This window comes from Melopsittacus undulatus, chromosome 4, assembly GCF_012275295.1.
Source record: "Melopsittacus undulatus isolate bMelUnd1 chromosome 4, bMelUnd1.mat.Z, whole genome shotgun sequence".
Classification (NCBI taxonomy): Eukaryota; Metazoa; Chordata; class Aves; order Psittaciformes; family Psittaculidae; genus Melopsittacus; species Melopsittacus undulatus.
Window position 1 is genome coordinate 74308764 of NC_047530.1, and position 24023 is coordinate 74332786.

The following is a 24023-nucleotide window of genomic DNA, read 5'->3' on the forward strand; positions in this document are numbered from 1 at the left end:
CTTCACCTGGAGACAGTGCACTCTTCTGCATGGTTTTCCAAGGACTTCACTTGATGGCCCCATAACCACAAACTCAAAGCATGGGTATTTGGTAAATCTTTCAATGTGTTTTTTTTCCCCTTATTTTTTATTTTTATTATTATTATATTTTTAAACTTTCTATTCTAAATAGTTTATACTGCTTTTATACGAGCTTAACTAAGCTTTTATATAAAGCTTTTAGTTAACTTCCACTCACCAACATGATCAGGCTTTATTGAGCAAAAAGAGCTCTTGAAAAGCATCACAGGGCAGCCTAAGGGCTTTGGGATGGGAATGTGGAAATCTCATGCTTAATAACTGTAGTAAGCGAGGACGTTAGTGATGCTCCTCACTGCTCCATCAGTAATTTTGGAGGTTCCTGCCAATCATGAGAGCATGCAAGAAGGACGTCAAGACCTGGCTCATAAGGTACAATGACTTTCCTTATAGCTAAGAGAAGTTCAGGGTCTAGCACCTGGGAGAACACAATCCAGGAGTGGAGCATGGGCTTGATCTGCCCAGCTGGGGAGCAGCTCTGTGGCAACAGACCTCGGGTCCTGGAGGACACAAGCTCAATAGGAGTGCACAGTGTGCAGCTGTGGCAATGAAAGCCATCAAAATGCTGGGCTACATCAACAAAGGCATCAGCAGCAGAGACAGAGAACTCATTATCTCACTCTACTCAGCACTTGTCAGGACACACCTGGAATACTGTATTAAGTTTTGGTCCCTGCTCTACAAAAAAGATGTGGACAGGCTGGAGTGGGTCCAGAGAAGGAGAGCAGAGCGGAACAAAGGAGAGGAGAAAAAAGATAAAAAGTTTTCCTGTATTTTTCAGCTGTAAATCTTCCCTCTTTAACTCAGAAGCAGACAGAAGCTCCCATGATTGAGAACTAGAAATGGTAAACCCCAATAATTTTTGCTATTTTTATGACTTTTTCTCTTCCTAGAGAAAAATCGTCGAAAGGAGCAAGAAATGATTTTCCTGGAACTGAAAATGAGCGATATTTCTACTGGGAGTTAAGAAATGCTTCTCTTTCAAAAGGGCCTAAAATGATGGTGATTTGATGAGATGGAAACTTCAGAGGTAAGATTAAAAAAGTCTATTCAGTAAACCTGTTTTCTGTCTGAAAAGTTGGTGGCTGTCGTATCACAGACACTGCAACTCCCTGCTGCTGAGGTTCACAGTTCACATGCTGTAAGTACATTATATCTATCATATAGAATCATAATAGTTATGGTTGGAAAGGACCTTAAGATGTCTTAGGGGTTTATTTGTTCGTTTTTGCAATGCAGCCTTAATTTTGGTCCCTTGACATTTCCTCGGGGCAAGTATGCTTATTCTTCCTCATCTCATCTCTAGTCTCCCCCCATCACTGGGTTTAAATAACAGGTTTAAACAATAGGTATTAACATCATCAGCAAAGTGAAATCATTAACACCCACGGGACTCACCTGGGAATGCTCTGCGCCACTGGACCTGTATGTAGACATGGCTGCAACAGCCTTTGTTCTCCCATCCCATACTGTACCTGGTGCAGCACTGCTCAAAGCCAGGCGCAAGCAGTGGCTCAGGCTGTTTGCTCATGCGTTGGCATTGATTTCTGCCAGTCATCCTGAACCGCTGGTGGATTCTGTGGGTGCACAGTCATTCTCTTTGACTTGCGGTGACCTGTGCTAATGCTTTCTCAGGGTTTGTACTCAGGAATGCGTGGGGACACTCTCACTCTGCCTCTCCCCTCTGCTTTGGCCTGGGTAAGCACGTCAAAACCCTTCCCATTTCCCCCATGTTTTCCAAAATAGGAATTTCCAGGATGTATACATATACATATATTTCTGCTCTAAATCCTAACCCCTTATATTCTGCTGGGATGGCACTCAACTACAAACACTTTTCTCACAGCAGGTAAAAATGTGAGATTAGATCTCTTCAGAATGGGTTTTGAAGGGAATATTTCAAATCTCTTGATTATTTTTACTTTTTTTTTCCCCTTAAGCAACAACAAATTGCAGAACCTGGCAGAGAAATGAGCTATGGAGGCCTGACTTCCCACTGCTCAGCTTCCAAATGCCACATAAACAGAATGGATTACCATCCCAGTTGAAACAACGGCTTCCAACACAGGGTTGGCCAGGAAGCTGGTGGGACTTTTTGGGGTATATATGCTTCGGTAGTGTTATTGCAATGACACACCACCAGCCCCTGCTGTAACTGCTGCATCTGAGCAATACTGTAGGAGACAGGTAAGCATGTGCTTGTCTTTTACAATGAACCTCTCATCCCCAGTAGTGCACAGGGACAAAAACCAAGCCGAGAGGTGGCACTGGGGCAGAGATGCTCGGCATAGTGGATGGGGGCTCCCAGGGCCATGAGGAAGTCCTGGGCTTGTGATTTGGGGGCAGATACATTTACTTTTTGTTTATTTTAGTCTCAAAATGTTTTTCTAGAGTTGATTTGACACCAGCTTGAATTGTGTTTGCACTGGATTGTGAACTAAATGCTCTGTTTATGTGTTGGGATCCTGTAAATCACTAATATGCTTACAACACTGAGTATTTTTTGGGGGAATCCTGAAACATGAAGTTTCTCAGTTAATACTGGTAAAAACAGCAGAGAGAGGGAGGGGACCAATGGCCATGCTGTTGGAGCGGGTCTATTTTGACTTCGATGGTCCTGGGTTGTGCAAGCAAAAGCTTTGATGGCCACTGGCTTCCCCAACTTACCCTTCAGATGTTGCAGCTGATGGTATTGCCTTCCTGGAGGACACAGCAGGCAAACTAAGGATTTGCAGTCTTTATCTGTGAATTCTCTTGGCTTTCATGCATTGAAATCAAGCTCAGCGTTGTTGGTTGCTACTTAATTTGATAGCGGTGCCCACGGCCCCATTTAAGACTGGGCATCCCATTGTGGCATCTTACAAATACACAGGAAGACATAGGCCCTGCCCCGAAGAGAACATCACAGTAACTTTTTTTTCTGGTGATTTAATCATAATATTGACAACTTTATCAAAAATTACAAAACTGATATTAAAAAAATCTCTAATTCTTAGTAAGACTAGAATGGGTTTTTTTTAAAAAATAGAAAAGCACTTTTATGCTACGGCTCTTCTGGAATTCTCACATTACAACCCTACATAGCAAAATACAAACTGTAGCTAAGAAAGGTAGCAGTCCTAAGGTAATTCAGTCCACCACGAGCCCTCTAATATCTCTATACCATCAAACTCAGGGACTCCAAAAGGATATCACATTACTTAGAAACCTTCTGCAGAGCTGATTTAGGAAATAGCTTTAAATTTTAAGTCCTTTTTAACCCCTAAAACCTTAGACCGTGAGGAGAACAGACCTGGGACATCAGAGGTGGGTTGGTTTTTTTGATTTTTGCAAGTTTTCTGTTTAAGCTATGTGGATATTGCTTTTGCAGTTGATACCAGCCAAACATTTTCTGAAAATGAAGAAAATCCTCTGAAATAAACGAAAATATTTTTTATGGTGTTCACAAAATGCACCATAATAGAAAGAGGAATATTTCCTTTAATTTGAATGTCATCTGAATGACTCAACCACATTGTCACCCACTTAGCAAAAGAAAGCATAATAAATAAATAAATAAATAGACAAGAATATGTAACACTTTACATCCTCAAAGAATCACGTCGTTCCCTAATCTACTGAGATACTGCTTGACATCATGGGCTCACTTTACTCAGCCAGTTCAGGTTCGTGTGATTGTGCCATATTAATGACATATAAAGTGTTGTTCCACTTTCCACAATGGAGTATTTTTTTTCTTTTTTTTTTTTTACCTTTTAAATATAGGAATTCTCTCTTAAATTAGAAAGTAGGCAAAAAGTACTTTTTAAATTTTAATTTTTAAGTCTTCTATTAGAAAAAATATAGATTTATTAAACCAAAAATAATAAGGTAGAAAGAAGGGTTGGGCCTCCATCAAAAAAGTATATTATGCTTCAATGCAAAGAGAAAGAAATGGCTCTATGGGCAAAATTCAAGTATGAGTGACCAGTTTTTTAATCGTAAAGTAGGTGCAACATTTCTTAAAATGTTACAACACTGCATGACCTGTAATGCTCACAATATTTACATTAACTGCTTACATGAAACCATAAAAACTCTAAAATAGAGGAAAAAAATTGGTATGGACTGAAGCAAACTACTCCTAGCACCCACATCAATGCCATTATTAACCAATGAAATCAAGTGCACAAAAATACTTTACATAGTCTACTGATGTAAAGTATACATTGGTGAGGAAGTACAAACCTAATTAGTTAAAACGCCAAAAGAAGGGGTTGGTCAATACAAACTTGGTTCTAGGACAGAAAGCAAAGGGAGGAAGAACCTAAATCAAGACAGGCATTCGCGCACGCACACACACACACGCACGCATGTAGTGGTGAGTTAAAACCCACACGGGTGTGGAGAGACAGTGGGAAAATGGCTGGCACAGACAATGGCCAACAGTGACTCTTTGAACAAGCACGTCAACATGGGACAGAAAAACGTGAGCTAAACTACACCCCCGAAAGACAGAAGTTGAGAAAAATAATAAAGAAAATCAGTCACTTCACATGAGCTTGCATGGAGGACGGTGGCGTTACAGAAAAGACAAATGAACCTACCCCATGGAAGGAAGGGCTCCTGCCTCCAGGCCCCTGTAGCCAGTGTAGCTATTGTGATCCCTCGGGCTGGGGGGAAGAAGGAGTGGGAGCTGTTCTGCCAGACATGAGAAAGCCCAGGGACGAGCCCAGAGGTAGTGCTGCGTGCCCTGGCACGCGAGAGCCAAGGCTGGGAACGCTGCCGGGTCCCGTCATCCTCGGGGATGGCTGGTCTCGGTCATGTCCTTCAGAGAGAAGAGTCTGGGACTTGGGCAAAGTGGATGGGAAGAGGAGCAATGACTTGTGATCCTGACGCCGAGTGCTGGGTGTCTGGAGAGTGGCGATACCGCCAGCTTCCCAGGATGCTGATCCCTGCCAGTCCTTAGCTAGAGAGTGAGATTTGGGAATTCAGGGAGGGGGGAAAAAAGGAAATGTGAGGTAAGCAGTGGCCCCAGACAAAGAGGTGGGGGTTATGCGTGCCACCCCAGGACCAGGAATGGTGAACTGGGAATTATTTCAGGAAGCCTTTAAGTCAGAGGATGTCATTGCTTCCATCACCATCACCACCATCCATGTTAAAAAGAAAATGAAATAAAATGGAAATAATGTTGTGCTATACTTCCGTTCGTTAATTTTATAATGGCTCATAGCTTTAGACTTTTAAATCTGTAGTGTATTAATTTTTTCTACATATGTTTCACATTTCTCACTTAATATAACATAAATAATTTGGTTAATAGATTTAACCTGCACATTTCAGCCACATTAATATATATAAGAATCTGTTAATGGTATAAATAATTCTTTTTAAATAAAATAAATCTGATATGTTACATAATACTGATAAAAATTACTGTTGCTAATAGTTTTGTAAGCCACCCTTAATTCTTTTTTGTTTTAATACTGTAAGATGGGTACTGGAATTACTTTCATGAACGCTGCGGAGCATGCCCTTTCACTCTACTGCAAAACCAAACCGTAATCAATACTGATCACATTATTAAAGCAGGGCTTCTGCCCCCTTAAAAGTAAACATGATGGTTAATGATGTTAGATAATTTAAGCTAACAAATCTAGGGGTTTTGAGGGGTCAGTGTTATGGGGGACATAAACTGTTTAGTTTCTCAGGTGGCTATGAAACTTTAACTACAGAAATGGTTGACTAAAATAGTCCATCTACTTTTTTCTCTTTTTAATAAAATCTACAGCATTCTACTTTAAAAGCTACGTAAATAAAAATGCAACCGACAGTTGCAGCCTTTGAATTATTAATTAGAGCTGTGATCCCACATCCCATTAGGAATCTGCAAGTTTGCACTCTCCTACAGAGACCTGAAATGGAGTACAGTACTTCCAGGCAAGGTTCATACCAAACAGACAGTATCAATGAACACTCAGTGGCGTGAAGTGTATGTCATAATTAAGGTATTACATAATCATGCCTTCTCTCTGCTGTTAAATACAAAAACAGCATCTTTTACATTATCATATAAAAGCATTTAGGCTGTATTTTTATTTATCACTTTACACTGGTAGTCTCTTGTATGTGTACTCAATAGAAACCAAAGAATTTTGTACACTATTTTTTGTACAATAAAAGATAAAGTGTGCATTAGGTACGCTTGTACATGACAATATTGTACAATATTTACATTTCAGATATCACCATGAAATTCTGTATTATCTATATACACAATGAAAATTTCTCAGAAACATTTGGACTATTCCTTATAATCACAATTTTAGTATTATAGAAAAAAAAATTCAGTAATCATCTGACATTGTTACTGCAACCTTTCAAGATTTCTGATTGGCTTATCCAGCAACCACTATCCCTCCTAATCATCAAAAATATTGTACCACTAATCCACGTAGCACCCTGTGATGGTATCTATCTGTCTTCATATAAATATTGATATAACCACGTCTATATCAATACCTACATATAGACCTATGTGCATGTTCATTTTGATAAGTACTGGACCAGTAACAAAGACATTCAATGTTATCTAGAGATCTTCCTCCTCTTGGGTTTTGGAGGCTTCACTTGTCTGTCTCCCTGTGGGATTTGGTGGACCTAAAAATAAGTATATTTAGAAGTTAGCAAAGAATATTGGTCAAAGTAACCAGCCAGTAATAAATGAGCTAGAGGATTGCTTGAGGTGTTGTTATGAAACAGTTCTTATTACTTCAGGTATACACGGAAGCCCAAATTATGCGGAACTTCAAGAACTTTAAGGCATTAGGAAAAAAAAGGTTGATGCTGCAACCTGTGTGCCTTGAACCTCAGCTACCTTGGAGAAAGGTTCCAGCTACAGTAATCTGTGAAAGCGCATAAGCAGGAACGGAACCCAAAAGTGAGATTATGTCAAATTCATGGAGACAAACCTTTACACAGATTAATGACAAGAGCAATAGAGTAGGAAGTAGGTGGTGAGAAAATATTGCTAAGAGGGAAAATAAAAGGAGTGAAATTTGGGTCTGTGGTAGCATTATTATGAAACAAGCTATGTTTAGCAAACTGTCTTCATTTAATTTTTAAGAGGAAATACTCAATTTCAAGCTAAATGCTAGATTAGTTTGAGTGTGAAACAGTTTTTCATCACTGTCTGCTCAGTAAAAATCACAACTTAATTGGAAGAAGAGCCGTGGAGGAAGGCGCTGAGTGTGGAATACCACCACCATCTGTCGGTGGAAGCCAGCTGCTGTTCTGGGAAGAGCAGTCTGCAGCTTTCCAACAGCAGGCAAGCAACAGCATTTAAATCCTTTAGCAAGGTGCTATATTATTTCCCTGGGTCCATCCTGATTCCCTCAGGCTGCTAATATTTACTATGTATTTATTGGCTCTTACCAGTAGAAATAATTCTGAGCTAATGATCTTGTTTGCACATGCTTTTCACTTAAAATGTAACAGGTATCTGAACAGTAGTCATTGAAAAAAATGCAAGTTAATAAAAAGAACAGGAGTGCTTCTAGGAATCATCATCTTTATGGAAATAAACTCTGGTCACAAATTTTTGTGACCAGACAATTTAAATATAAACCAAGAGTAGGTAATGACACTCAGGCTGGTACATCAGTTTGTCTGCATTATGAAACAACCAGATGAGCAAATCCAATTACAGCAGTTTCCCTTGAGCCAGTTATCTCACAGTTAAAATGCATACACCATATAGTTTATAGTATCACTGGCTTTATAAATGAAAAAAAAGGTAGAATGTTAAGAGTCGGAACACGTCAGTGGTGGTGTAACCAACACAGGAGATGTGTGTGCCAAACACATACTCCACATTTATTTGTAATAGACCTACAATCAGATACTGCTTTCCTATTCCTTCCAAAGACAAGAGGAAAAGGCACATTGTTTTAAATCAAAACCCTATCTCATTTTGTAAAACTCAGAAGTTTAAACAAAAGATTGCTTTTGTTATTACTTAGAGCAGCCATTAAGAATTGCTGCATAACTTATTTAATATTTCTTCTGAAATCAGCTCTAAGCCTCCAGTTCTGTATACATTTCCCTTTATACACTCCAGAAGTTCCCCTGTGGTTTTACTACTATTTCTAAATATGTCCATGTATAAGCATCTTCAGTACTGAGCACTGAATATCAGAAAAATGCATTTCTGTATTCAAATATGTTATAATTAATAATTTCAGAAACTACTATTGATAAGATATGGGAGGTTTCATGCGCTGTGATAAAACTTTTGCATTTCTAAGTGTGCTTCAATAAAACTACAAACATGTTTTAAGTAGGAAGACATGTATATTATATAAACCACATTTTATATTAGACAGATTTAGGGCTTACAAATTACACTGTAATTACTGTAGAAAAAACACTCTTAGATTTGATATTAGGAATACTTTCTTTTTTTTTTTTAACTTACCTTTCCTGACAGGACCTTTCATTTCACATGAGGAAAACTTTATTCAAAGAGTTTTACATTCAAAAGAATGATGCTTTTAAATGCGGTTTCAATATCTTGCTACTCAAACAGAAAACAAATGAGCTTGATTTTGTGTCACTAGTCAGAGAAAACCCCTGGAATATGAGCGGGACTGGAACTAAGCCAAATATCAGGCTGCATGTGTAAAAGTATGCCCAGGAATCTCTTTGTGAAAAATAATGTAATTGGCAATGCAACAAAAATCCCACAATTTTCCAATTTTTTTCAGAATGACTAGACATTTGCAAACAGTTTTAATGCAGGAGAAATATTGAAATTTCCATGTTATTTAAGAAAACAGAAACAAAATATATGTTAGAAAGCAATCCAAATCAATGCTCCCAGTCTTCACATGCAGAAACATAGAAAAAGGAGATTAGTGCTAATGTGAAAAGAAACTTACATTCCCAGACATTTTGTCTAGTTCACTCATGGCCTCATGTATAGCAGCTTCTAAATGGTTATTTAGCTTTCCACTTCTAGGAAGAAAAAAATAACACCATTATTAAGTCTCAGTAACAGAGAAAAAAAAATCAGTAAATTTAAACCCCCCAGTAAACACATTAACTCATTGGACACACTCTACTAACTGTAGAGCCTCCAGGTTGTTACAGCACAAGTAAGCAAGCTCAGACCTATAGACCATATTATGCAAACTAAAGGCTTGTGTTGTAGTTAAGGAACAAAAATTAAAGCCAGCACTTCAGCAAGTTGTACGGTTAGTTACAATATCCACAAGTCAATTACACCCAGAGCACTTCATGGTAACAAGGCATTTTGTGCAATCTTTTTCTTTTAATCATTAGCAAAGGGCCAGACTCACATGGGTCTTGATCAGGAGCAGAAGAGGAATACTTTGGACTTCAAAAGTTATTAAACCTTTAGTGCCAGCTTGCCTTTGCCTCCTTCCGCTCCAGGCTGCATTTACTCTGTAAATGTCATTACATTTTGGCAATACTTTTGTGAAGGACTAAATACGTACACTGCTGTCTTCACGAGAAAACAGTGTGTGAGCTGCAAAGTCTTTTTACCCAAAACAAAAAGCTCAAAGGGAAATACCCCTTCTAACTTTAAATAGTCAGAGGAAAATAAGTGGTAAGAATCCTCTAAAATGTTGCTCGTTTTACTACAACAGTTTTAGCAGAACAACAGCTAGTTTCAGAATGACAGCACACCAAGGGTTATGGTAAAGGAAGGATGAAGACTTTCTTCTTCCAACCCCAAGGTTACCCCCAGTCACTGGGCAGCTCCAAATACATCTAACTGTACGGTGGCATTTTTGATTTACGTAGATTTCTTCTTTAAAGACGTTTCCTGCTTAAAGACCATGCTGTCCATGACAGGTCATGCTTCTGTGGCTCCATCTTCACACCTCAAGAGTTTCAAGGTAGCAAATCGTACTTGAGCACACGTTAATATTGTTTACTGACAGCTTGTTGCAGATCTCTGCTTAAAAGCAGGTATATATACACATAGATAGATAGATAGATAGATAGGTTCATTCATGGCTTTAACTGAATAAGTACATTTATAAGAGTAATGAACTTGAAGACAAATGGCTGAATATGAGAGAGAAATCATCCTGGAGATGAGGGACATTATTATGAGCATCCATCACAATATCCTCAGGAAGTAAGAGAGTACTGTTATCTCTGCCCTGAAGATGCAGAAATGAGGGGAGGAAGAAGAGAGCAATCTGCATCATGAGGGAAGACCGTCCATCACAGAAGGAGATACCTTCTAAAAAGCCCCTTTCCTTTTAATAAGGAAAGCAAGCTCATGTCAGCTGGGACATTCTTCCCTAAGACTTGAAGATTTATAGCAACTAAAAGCATTGGCAAAAAGACTAACAAGGAAGTAGCACAGATGAACTATATGACCAGCACTGCTGTACAGTAATTCCATCCCCCTAGATCAGCAAAATGATTTTCATATCCATCAGTACAGTTGGAAGAATTGAAGACAGGAGATCAGAGGGTCTGTTTTTCATTATTCAAAGAGGATATTCCCTAACACTAATTTGCATTGGTTATCTGAGCTATACCAGGGCATCAACTGCACAAAAGAATTAAAAAAGCTAGAAACCTTACTGAGTATGGTGCAACTTTAAAATCATGTATTGTAATGTAGTTTAAAGCAGCCAAAGAAATGGTAAGATAAACTGAAATCAAACATTGCATACCCAGCCTGACATGGCCACCTGAGTTTTTTAACTACTTGGGCTAGACTGCTTGCCAAAAAAATATTTAAGTTATGTAACCTGGGCAAGTGAAGGCACTCTTCAGTATTATAAATGACACAGAATATTGTTCAGTGACAACTTAAGTTCCTATAAAGGTTATATGACTCTGTATCTTAGTAACGGATACCTTAACGGATAATAACGGATATCTTAATAACATTGCTGACTTGTATGCCACCTAAAAGCATATTTCAGATGCCAAACTACCTGTATGTGATGTAAAGTTATCCAATCAACATTATGCTCTATCAGCAACCCCCCCTTATTAAAATATCTATGAAATTACTGCTGAGTCAAAAAAGCCATTTGAAAGTATTTAAAATATACATGATCATCTGTACTGCAGTCTTAAGACTCTGTTCTTATCTTAATTTTACTGTCAAGACAATGATCTGCCCCATAGCAAATCAAAGCTTCATAAGAGTCTGTCACTGAAATACCCATTTACGGCACAAATAACACTGCAGCTAAAACCTGAGCATTTGCTACCTGATCAACATATGTATAATGTCTCTAGTGCTGCAAATCAACCTGTAAGCATCAAATTACATTTAAGAACATGGAGCGACAGTTTGTTCCTCTCACTAAAAAGCAGCACAACACATCTTAGAAAACCTCCCATTGCCAACAGCTTTGAAGAAGGGAAGATAACGGTTTTGTTAATCCTCCTCCTCCCCCCTACTAGGATGCATTCAAATTTAAAATTTTACCAAATTGTAATATCAGAATGAAGTCTGAGCCTGTTTGGAGTTGAAGCTCCCTCCTATAGTGGACATATTCCAGACTTCACCTGCAGTCGCTGCCTCTGGGCAGGTGCTGCAGCAATAATGACATCTGAGCGCACCCACCTCATTTGACTGCTAATAGTATGGGCAAGCTGCTACTAGGCTCACACCTAGAGAAGACAAAGAGACTTAGATTGTGTCAGAATGGAGACTGAATATGGCACACATTCAATAGGAGTAACATCAGAGACATAACTTCAACTCTATGATGTCACTGCTCAAACTTCATTTTGAAATAACTTAGCATGGATGGTAGAGACAGTAATGGTAGGAATGGCAAAGGGCACGTTCCTGATAAGAGAACCCTGGTGTGGGAAATAACACACAGAGAAACACAAAACCACAGAAGAAGGAGACATGGCATTGGGTTATGACCCTTGGAAGATGCTTTGCGTGCAGTGTGATAGGAGAATGCTAGTGAACAGAGGAATCCAGATAACTACAAAACCTGGGAAAAACAAAGACTGGATCAGACAAGGTAAGGGAAAACTGGGAACACAGTCTTCTGGAGACCACAACTGGATAGGTGAGGAAGCTGCTACGTCATGAACTGCTGGAAGCAAGAAAGGGACATGGCTCAAACAGGAACTGAATGGCTGAGATGAGATGGAGCTGAAAAAGGTGGGGATAGCTCAGTGGTTTGTACTCGAGTGCATCTTCCTACAACCCCCAGAATAAATGGGACAGTTAAGAAGTCACACCACTTCTCACCACTTCTGGGGATGTCTCAGAGGAGATGCCTCTGAGACATCCCCAAGCAAAACATTTTTTTCTACAGAAAATGTTTTAGATCCTACTACTAGTTGAAGTTACAAAGCTCAACAAGGCTAACACATTGCCTAGGCTGGTAAAAACTGCTACAATGACTTTTTTTTTTGTCTGGTGTCTTATTTACAAACCTAAAAAGCTGAATACACAAGCCATTTCCATTTCAAACACTAGCTCTTACAGTTAGATTAAGATTTACAATTCACAAGTATTGGATTTGAGGTGCAACTTGAATGCCATCCTATTACACTCCTACTATAACACAGCTTTCAGCTTTGCAGACATTTTAAATCTTTAGTTTTAATAATTTCATATTTAATATATAAAATCAATATATATTATCGGAGACTGGCCATGAAGATAAAAAATTCAAAAATATACTAAGGCTGAGACAAGAAAGGAGTATGAGGAATGGAGTTAAGAAATCTGAATGTCATTTTGAGGACTTGGATGCTAACCCTGCTCTACAAAACACACAGGACCTGGGCGATGCTAGTTCATGCTCTCTCGGCTGAATTTGTCCTGTGTTTCTTTACCTGTGTCTTCATAGGTAAGGAAGTGCTCAACTTGATGCCAGGAGGTGATACGTGTAAGTGCTGAATACTTAGATAAATAGGAAACAGAAACAGGAGTATTCTATGTGTAGCAATTACATCTAATGCTAAACGTTTTAAAACAACTGGAATTGCGTGTAACAAGAAGCCACAGAGACACAAAGCAGAAAAAAAGACTATAAAGAGATTAACAACATTTTCAGATGTATTTACAAAAGTAAAAAGGAAAACGAAAAAAAGGAAAGGTCCATGAAGATATACTAAAAGCTTTGAACTGTGAAATGTGCCCAAGTACAAATATGGAGGAAAAAGCTTTTAAGGCTGTAAAGCAACCCTATGGAAGGGGCAACCATGTGCCCCAGACTGGCTGGGATATTCAGTACTTCTGGTTTCCATATGGGCAAGCAATGGGGCAGCACCAGACATGCTGCTAAACAAGGCCATTGGATTCAGTGGAATTGCAGACAATCCCTGCAGTCTGCTAAATATACAAATGCAAATCAGAAGATGGGAGTTCTTAAATTGTACTGTCTATTTCAACTTTAACACCTCTTTAAATTTGTTCCTGGTGTCACCTTACTTGAGTCACGTATTTCACTTCAGGGACATGAGCAAATAACTGGGGAGTTGCCAAAAGCCCTTCTGTGTTCTCACCACACACCCTTAAACTCCAGCAAGTTATTTTGAGGATGATCTTGGAGAAAACAACCACCAACATTGTCTCATGGGCATAAAAAATACTCCTCTTAAGCGCCGCATGACACTCAAATAAAATAAAAGCTTACACCATAAAAGGAATTGTAGACAAATAATTATTTAATTTCTTTAAGCCTATGTTTATTGTGCTAAAGACAAGTACTGCAAGCTGGCTTTAAATCCTCACAGATTCAAAGTAATATTTTTTCACTGCAACAGTAAATAAGCAGCAGCACCCTAGAACAAATCCAATCATAGTACAATTTCTACTTTGCTATCCTTTCATAGCTGTCCAGATTTTTTTGCTCCTAAAGCCAACCATTTTTCTCTTTTTCTCTATGCTGATGCTTCATGTCCTCATACTTACTCTTTCACAGTCTTTCTATCCTCCTATATTTGTAAATAAAAACTAAAAGGCAAGATAAAGCCAAATAATTCATACATGTCTGGCAGAAAGCATAAGGAAAGCTCTGCGCTGAGCCCCTTGTCTGGTTAAATATAGCCAGACTTCACAAATTCTGAAATGCTTCTCAGCAATGGGAAATAAACTGGATTTATCTGAATAAACCTGTGCTCTGCCTGCAGCAGCAGCTGCCAGAAGGAGAGGGAAGAGATAAGAAAGGCAGATCTTGTTAAAAGCATATTTGGTCGGAATAGTTCTGATGTAATAACTTTTTTTGCTGTAAATTAGAAATCCTACACATGAAAGCTCAAACAAGTAGGATGACATTTTACAAAGGCTACCGTAAATATCAAAAGATGCAATAAAAATGCAGGTATCAAAGATCTGAGCTGATTATCATAACCAACAGAAGGAATTCAGAAAATTAACTCTTCAGTTTTACCGATCAGCTAGGCTTCCCAAAATGTGTGTCTTAGGTAGCAAAAGAATTCAATTATTCCATTTCCCTACTAAATAAATGAGCATTTACTTACTTTCTGTTCCTTTTTCTGGCTCGGTTGTAAGCTTCTAGACCTTCTGTTAGTGTCTTCAACTTCTCTGGCTCCACCTGAGTGAAGGTATGAACACCAAACCACATTACCCAGACCTGCAATTATTAAACATTGCTTTTACTTTACTGCTAGACATGCATTATTGTGGAGTCTAATTTTCACTGCATCCATAAGACACTAACCTACCCAGCTAAGAATGTTTAGCCACATACACCCCCTCATATATATATGTATATATTGTAAATTCTCTAGACAGTCCACAGCCATAAAAACAAAAAAACCCAAACCCTGACACACATGAAAACAAATTTAAGGAGACTAATATTTTTTAAAACCTTTTTTCCTTCATATTATTAATATGAACACTGTTGTTGAAATCTTTTAACTCTGTACTCACATTTTACAAATATATTTTACACCTTTGAGATCACGTGGAATGCATTAACATACCATGCTGCCTAGTGCACATGATACTATTTTTATAGATGCCAGCAACACAAAAATGTTTCACATCACCTCAAATTTCTGAATAAAGTATTTAAGGCCTCCGATCAACAATGCTACCAATGGCGTGGTCAAATTCATTCCTATTTCAGAAGAACCACCTTACATGCTTAAGTTGAAAGGCTTAAGGCCTTGAAAAAGGGGTGGGCAAGGTGACAAACTTTATTTATGCATTATGAATCTATGGGACTTATCTGGAGCTTGCTTTGGCCAGTTGACTCACTGGTCCTGAAAGGGGTCTTTTAAATGTTTTTCTTCACTTAAGCAGCACATACTTTAGCAATCTGCTGAATCAGGAATGAATACAGGCACGTGCTCAACAGGGCTCCTGAGCTGGTATTTAAAGCTCCTTAACTGGAAATTTCAGATCTCTTGAAATTAACCAGAACGATAACCTTTTATGCAGTCTGTATATAAACCGCTGCATATAATTACTGGCACCGCTGCACAGGTACCAGTTAGTATCAGTGTAAACAACACAAGCAAGAAGGAAACAAATTATATCAGCTATATTTCATCGTTTGCGTTCTCAAAATGTAAGCCCACTTAACTCTGCATATTATTTGGCTCAGTTATTTCTGCTTAAAAACAAAAAAAAGATTTAAAACACATCAATGTAAAGAAAATGAATGGATGAATTCCTTTTTCTTTGTCAGTATTGCCACAGTATGCTTAACTTATTTTTTAATCTTTACATAACAAGAACCTTATATAGCATGTTTCATTAGAAAGTACAGCTTATATTTTGACACAAGGAAAATTAATTCTATAAACACATATTTATTAAGCATGCCTATATACAATCAGAAAAAAGAAACTTAAATGCAAATTTCCTCTAAACCCAGACTTTCTATTACTAAATAATTTATATTCACAATGAAGTAGATTTTTAGATGTGACAATGTTAAGTTAGTCAGTGAGCAAGTTGTCAAAATCTCTAGAAATAAGGCAAATATAACATATGTTTAGACCAAACTTCCCATGTCTGAACTTACGCATCTGATAATGAAATTGGGGAATACTGCCATTTCAGGAACTTACAAAATGAATGTCAGTAATGGTGAAACTGGCACATGGGGAGGCAGGATTTCTATTTTCATGAAACAGATTAATTATGCTGCAGACTGTAGCTCTTTTCCCTTAAAACTGTGTTTACTTTTAATGCAAGACTGCACATACTTGAAATACTTCCTCTCCTAATCAGACTTCGAAAAAATACAAATGCATACAAAAGAAATACTATCTGTTTAAAACCTGGGGAGCTTTCATGAGGATAACAGCAGAAGAAACAGCACACAACACTTACGGGATAAGCAAACCACCTTCAGTTTACATGTTACATCTCCTACATTAAAACTGTATTAACGGAGGCAATGTTACTCTGCGATAGCTCAAGCCTTCCATTTTACAGCACGTTTGAAAAACAGCTAAACTTTGATTTTTCAGACTGAACAGAATGAAAGAATTCTGAGACAGTTGGGCTTGTTCAGCCTGGAGAAGAAAAGGCTCCAGGGAGACTTTAGAGCACCTTCCAGTGACTAAAGGGGCTGACAAGAAAGCTGGAGAGGGGTTTTCCACAGGAACATGTATGGACAGGATACAGGGATATGGGATGGCTTAAATTGACAGAGAGGAGTTTTAGATTCGATACTGGGAAGAAGTTCTTCACCATGAGGATGGTGAGGCCCTGGCACAGGTTGCCCAGAGAAGCTGTGGCTGCCCCATCCCTGGCAGTGTTCAAGGCCAGGATGGACGAGGCTTTGAGTAACCTGGTCTGGTGGAAGGTGTCCCTGCCTGTGGCAGGGGTGTGGAACTAATTGTCTTTAAGGTCCCTTCCAATCCAAACCATTCCATGATTCTATGAAAATAACATAATAATTGTGATCGAGTTGTCATGAATAATAAATTGGACATTATCCATACCCATAATATGTATGTTCACATAAGAAGCAAGCTTTGTGAAACCCACCACTAGATATATAAAAAAGTACAATGGTAAATATTTTTCTGAAGAGCTAATACCATGTTTGGGTAACAATGGACTTAAGTAATAAATAGTCAGTACCTTCATCACTGGAAGTTTGTAATGGTAGAGCATTATAACCTCATAGCACTTTTCAAAAGCAGTAGTATCAAACTGCTAACATAACATGGTATTGGAAGCAAGTATAACAGATATATTTGAATTAATAATACAATAAGCCATTACAATAATAACTAATACATACAAATGGGATTATAAGGACACTGATAGATCACATGTATTATTACCTGTAAAACTATAAAAACTCAGCTTAAAAAAACCTACTTTAACTGATGGAAAGTCATATTGTGAACAATACTTGCCCTGTAAGAATCACTATGAAATACACTAACTGGAAATTACTGCTCATATAAACCCTCTGACTTTCACATTGTTGCTCTCAAAACTGTTCTCATCCAGGTGATTTGATTTGGTTAATAATCAAATTAATTACTTCATGAAATACACATTCTCCATTTTAGGATGTGTGTGCAGTTTCAGGTTTGCTCCCTTCCTTTTCCAAATTTCTGCTTATACTGCTGCAGTTCTTTTGGGTTCCTCTTTAATTTTCAAATAGCCAAAAAGCAAGTGTTCATTAGGAAACAAAGGTGTAATATTCCTCCCTTCTCCTGAGTGGGAAACACCATTCTAGATGCTCTTCAAACAGAAGCATTATTACATTTAATACCCAGTCTTTTAAATAGAAACAAAAATCAAATTACGTATGGTATAAAGTACAGATGATATACAAAGTACCATGAAAACCCAACAGCATAGCAAAGCTAATATTACAATATAGAAGGTTAACATACGATTATACAAATACTTTGAAAGATGCTTTAAGAAAGCTCCACGGAAAACAGTATTTTCAGAACTGCTGATAGTGGCTCCCACCATGAATCGTAACGTTACAGGATTTTTTGAAGCACAGAATTTCTGAAGACCATTTGGTTTTTCGGTTATTTCTTTTTTGTTTTCAAGGTTATTTTTTTTTGTTTGGTGTAGTGTCCTTCCGCTCCCCCCCTTTCTTTTTCTTTCCTTCAGATGAGGGTGCCCAAACATCTGAAGAATGCAGCTGTACAACACATTATGAGAGTGTTTGAACATGTGCATAGATTGCCATTGTGCATGGGAATTCCTGTCTGTTTTCAACTACAAAGAGAACTATTATACAGCACATATACATTTTCACCTCTTTCATATTAACCCCTGTATCCCACCTTTCAACCTCAAATCCTGACCCTTAGAATGATCATTCACTCTGTACCACTTCTTGAGGAAAAATAGATTTTTTTTTAAATTTAAAATTGTTATAATGAAGTTAAAGGCCTCCTGAAGCAAGAGGTGATTCATTACATGGGACTTCCAGATGAAGAACTTGAAACAGTCCCTCCTGCTGCCTCCACAAGTACCTTGTCAGTACTGCATGAACAGCAATGTGTGCATTTCCAGTTTGCTTTCCTGTTGTTTGGGCTTCAGTATACAATAAAATCTGTGCCATGGAATATAATGTTACATAATGCTTATATAATGTACATAGGAGACGGAAAATTAAAGAAGGTGGTTTTACACAAAGCAACTCTACATTCTGGTATCCACAAATTCCGGAGTAAACTTAGAAAACTGTTAAGGATTGCAAATGAAAAAAAATCCTTTTTGCAAAAAAAACCCACAAACAAAAAAAAAAAAACCCAAAAACCCCACACCTTTTCAAATATATCAAACCAGTCATACACATATGGATACACAACTTTGTGAAGTTAATACATAAATGCACACTTGGAACATACATGCAGTGTAATCACTGTTTCTGTATTTCATAAGGGATGGTGATATTGTACACCTGATTTTTGCAGGTTTGTTTAATCTTTTATATTTTGTGGTCTGTGCCACTTGCCTATACTTTATAAACTGACTTGTAACTTGGGGATCTAACCTTTATAAGGAATGAGCTCTAAAGCATTCAAATACTGCTAGCAAAGTATATTGAATTCCCTATAAATACTTTTGTTCAGCATAGTCAGACTGGAGCTCTCTGAAACCCTTATGACTGTAAGGAGATCAACAGAGAAACTACCTGTAAAGAGACATTAAAATTGTCTTGGAAGAGGGTTGAAACCATTCTGACCAAACATCACCCCAGTTATTTATAGTACCCAAATTCATCAAAGATCTATTGGACTGTTGGGGGAAATTACATTTGCACACCAGCCTATCATCAGCACAGATGGTAAGACCGGCGGTGGTTACAACAAAGATACACCAGTTCCAACTCAAGGAGTTCCTGAGCTTTGCACTGGTGGGAGTCAGAGACTGCTGGTGAAGAAGCACTTCCCAACATCCTGTTGCATTCTCTTTCCTCTGTATAGCTACTGTCGGTCAGATTTTGGGCAGGAAAATACTTTCGTCCAACCTACTATCACCATTATTATGACTGTTGTCATGCAGTGTACTAGGTAGGTACAGGGGGAAAAAAGACATATGGCTTAATTCCTTTGCGTCAGAGGTAAAAAGCTATTTCACTAGGTGTTTCCCTTCTGCTTACATTTTTTTAAAATCTACATTTTATAAAGCAGCACTTATAGAACATTTCACATCTTCTATCTAGAAATATTTCTAAGAACTACAAAAATATAATGTTTTACAAGTACTAGAGATGAGAATTTGAAATATTTATCGTAACAAAATAACCAGTAACTCCTTGGTAACTGTATTTTTGGTATATTTCCCAACAAGCATATGATTTACCAGAAAAAAAGAAAGGAAACCAAATCATTTTAGTATGAAAGAGGAAAATGGAATGCTTTCCTTACTATTAAAAAATGCCTGAAATTTCCTTTCAACGTGAAAATGCACATGCATTTCCTCTTAAAGAGTGTACGTGTCAATCAACAAGCTTTTACTTTTTACAGACTCTTCAATCTGATTAAATCACTTTTCCTTTTTGCAGTTTTCAATGCTTTTATACTTCCATATCAGCTTCATTGAACACAGCCAGAAATCTGACTCACCACACCATGTAAGTTAAACAATTTTTTGTTAACATCTTTTGTGTACCAAATCTTTTGTGTGTAAATTCGCATAATCAGTCTAAAATACCATCTGATTCATGGCATTGGTAGAAGTTTCTTGTTAGATAACTAAGGGAAAAATTCAGTTTTGAAAGCTAGAATTATGGGAAAAAAGCAAACTGTCCCACTAAAATGAGAGACAAAGAATAAAGAATAGCCCCAGATAGTTTTGATAAACATTTGCATGGGCATATCTACATGTGTATATAGAAAGATAAATATGTGCATATATATATAAATATACCTTCCCCTCCTCAGCGTTTTGTTGACATGAATTGTGAACCTCTTCTTCTCTTACTAGCTTTCCAGGCCATGAAGTCAGTCCTTTGATCTGGCCCCAGACCAAGTCGCCAACATTAAACGTCCTCGGCCTGTAATGTATCAGCTCATTTGAAGAAGGGGAATCTGGGTTCCTTAGGTCATCTTCACTACTGATGCTTTTAGCATCTGAAGGGCTAGGCACACACCCATTAATGCTTTTGGCATTAAAATCTCCATTGTAATGGATATAGTCTTTAACTAACGAACTTTCCAAGCTATTTGAGGAACTTGGAGATTGCTCTTCCAGAATCAAATCTTGTTTAGAAGAGTTCAGCAACTCCCCAAATCCTCTGTTCTGCTGAGGCCTATTTCCATTTATGTGTGCACATCGTTCCACAGTGTTCTCCAGTCTTTCCTTAAAACTCATCATAGTTCTTTTGTAATTGTTATACCTGAAATTCTCCTCCAACATTTTATCACTTTGACAGTTTCGCTGTGATAACAGTATTTGATGCTGCTCGCCTTGCAATAATGGCAATGTGGAGATGTTATTGGGCCTTTCATGACAAGGACTACTATGGATATGGGTAGAGTGGTCTAGAAACTCATCACATTTCCACCTATTTACCTCATTGACAGGACTTTGCTCCCCTTCCCACTGTTTTTTGGGTGTGTTACAACTTGATGATTTGTAATATTCATACCCATCCCCTTCACTTGAATTTTTACCATGCTCTGAATTCTTCAGTATCCGTGTTCCTCTAGTGCTCCTTATCCTACCTTCATGATCAGAAACGGCTATGTTTCTTCCATGGATTACTGCACTGACAGCACTAGAAAGATTTAATGGGTCACCAATTGAGGCTGTGAAGGCACTCATGGCACTCAAAGCTGGAATGGGACTCATCTGTGTTGTACTGCTAACAGCAGTGGTGATTACTACTTGCATCCCTTTGCTTGCAGCATCTACAACTGCTTTGTAGATTGCGTCCACCGATGTATCACCCTGAGCAGCAACATTGAGGTTATCTTTTGCTTGTTGTCCAAGAGAGGGTTCATTTCTTTGCTGCAAATCACAAGATGTTTCTTGGAAAGGAGGAAGCATAGTGCTGGAGCTGTCAGGAACTGGTGCCATTCCCATTTGAGTGATCATTCTTTTGTTCAGGACAGCGGCATCCTCCTGCATTCTCACCTGAAAAAAAAGAAAAAAGACAGAAATTGCTACTCTGCCTAAAGTTACATTTCAACAGTACAACTTGGTTTCATTTTGATAAACAAATCAGGATGTGGGCCAGGGTGACTGTTACAGTACATAATTCTACTTTGGCTATGCATCAGTTACGAAGGTCAGTGCTGAACAAGATGGACAGAAAACAAACAAAAGCTTAATTCAGAGGAAAACAAAAACACTGGCTCTTAGAATTTGCCTCCTGGATCAAAACAGATGCTTTGCATGAAATGATACAACCTACCATCCACAGCTAAGACTGCATTATCCTCTCTTTCAGAGTCTTTTCAGGGATTTTCTCTTCTGATTGAAGTACAGCACCCTCCTTTCTCTCAAGTCCTAAACACCTCCACAAAGGTCAATATTTCTGTTCTCAACTATTCTCTTTCATTACTTCCCACACCTTAATTTGGCTTCTTTCCTCCATACCAGCTGCTCTTCTAGGCTCCTTGTATGCTCCTCATTCAATCACTGGAATGTAGGCCACCACTGTCCTTTAAGAATTGTCTAACATTTCTATTTTTTCCCCTTCGGTTAAGTGCTTCTCTGGTGGGATCTCTTATTACTTTAGTCCCTTATAAATCATGCCTGCATCCCTATGCATTGCAGCTGTAATGTCAGGCACTGCCAGTGTAAATTGTAACCTTCAGATTAAAGTAACTGTGCTTTTTATATTTCTTGTCACATATGTAGGCAGTGAAGAGAATGACAAGAATAGTGGTATAACAAAAATGTAAAAAAACAAGGGTAAAATATTTCTAAAAGCCCCTTTAAATACTTACTGTTACTATTTATATAACTGAGAATCTGAAGCAAAAAATACTGAGATAAAGCCAAAATTCATACAAAACCAAAGAGATTTAATAGGCAGTTAGAAGACTGTGATTTTGCAATAGCAGTAAAACATCTACACTGAGAAAACAACGTCTTCTTTTTTCCCTCTAAAGGGTAAAAGTACTGTGGCACTATACGCACGATTCTGACTTCATGTCTTGAGTTGTGCAGCAACCACAAAAATACTGAATAATAACAAATACGTTATTTTAACTCTGGTTTTATCAGCTATTTTGCTTGCTATCTTCCTGTCAGTATGCTGGTTTGATAGCTCAACTTGTGTTATGAAGAACTGTCTATTTGGCTAAATAGCATTTACATAATAACTGTGTATAACAGTTATAACAAATAACAAAATAAACATTTTTGCACAGTTTTGTCATTGTACTTTCATTCTAACACCTGCTTTCTTCAGTCTATACAGTCCACGTTATAGCTAGCTCTTCCCCATTCAGTGGGAATATAAGAGGACTGGTACACACCTATAATAATTAATTGTTTCTAATCGCTGTAAAGTGGTATCAATATTTATTTCTCACCACTGAATTGTAAGAGTGACCTAAAAAAGAATTATAATAATTTCTTCAGAATGGAAAATAGTTTTCCTAAAATATATACTAATTGGCAAGAACATACATAGCATATTTTTTTCAATACATGCAGTATAACTCTTTCCAAAGAAACTATACCCAATTTCTAAGGAAAAAGGAATAAAATTTCCATAACAAATGGTCCTGATTTGCAAAATCGAAAAACTACACAGACAGGCAAGCAACTGTATGTATCATATTGTCTTCAACACTCAGCATATCTAACTACGGAGCATACAGTTTTACCTACTGAGAGTTGCACATTTGTTTGAAAATTTATTTCATTTTGCTTTCTACCTGGAAGTTTTGGAACAGACATGCCATGGGGTTTGGGTTGTTAGCTGGGCCAGGAATTGGGGGCTGGCCTTGAAAGCCCTGCATGTTCTGATACCCCTGGAGAAGGTGCTGTTGCTGCTGATTTGAAGGAAACATCTGATTGTTGTTTAATAGTGACTGGAGATGACTCAGCTGATGGTTATTCAAAGTAGTGTTTATAGATGACATGTCACCTGTAATTCAAACACAGGGAAACATAAGTCAGTACAGTTTTCAATAATCAGGAGGAATTTCCTTGACTCAAATTTTAACTGACAGCTAAACAAATGCTTCTGTAAAACAACACTCTTTCCCTTCAATCTTCTATAGAATGGTTCTCAAGGCATATGTCTCCTACTCTTTATTCCTTTGTTTCTTCAGAATTGCTTCTTTTGCATGTCACATCTATCTGGACTCTTTCTAAAGGTTTCTGACATGACTGTCATTGCCTTTGGAATAGCACACAGCCAAATATGGCACAATGAGTTTCTATGATATTTGCTGTCTTGGAATCTTACTCTTTGTTTCCAAAGAGTGACTGCCTCAAACAGTACTGGGGCAGCAAAAGAGAAAGAAAAAGAAAAAACAAGAATTTAAAAGTCCCA

At 37.9% G+C, this 24023-nt stretch overlaps 1 protein-coding gene across 9 annotated transcripts in view; it reads right to left on the reverse strand.

The window, feature by feature from the left end:
* Positions 1 to 3542: 3542 nt before the first annotated feature.
* Positions 3543 to 24023, reverse strand: part of MBD5 (methyl-CpG binding domain protein 5) — a 154665-nt gene continuing 134184 nt past the window's right edge. For 7 of the 9 annotated variants that reach the window (XM_034061414.1, XM_034061413.1, XM_034061412.1 and 4 more), the window contains 5 exons: positions 23401 to 23612; positions 20435 to 21643; positions 14575 to 14687; positions 8997 to 9072; positions 3543 to 6717 (listed from right to left, as the gene is read on the reverse strand). In XM_034061414.1, the coding sequence (XP_033917305.1) occupies positions 6646 to 6717; positions 8997 to 9072; positions 14575 to 14687; positions 20435 to 21643; positions 23401 to 23612 (1682 nt within the window). In that variant the 3' untranslated portion in view covers positions 3543 to 6645. The remainder of the gene's footprint in view (positions 6718 to 8996; positions 9073 to 14574; positions 14688 to 20434; positions 21644 to 23400; positions 23613 to 24023) is intronic. The other 2 variants (XM_034061417.1, XM_034061415.1) reach the window with 1 other exon arrangement.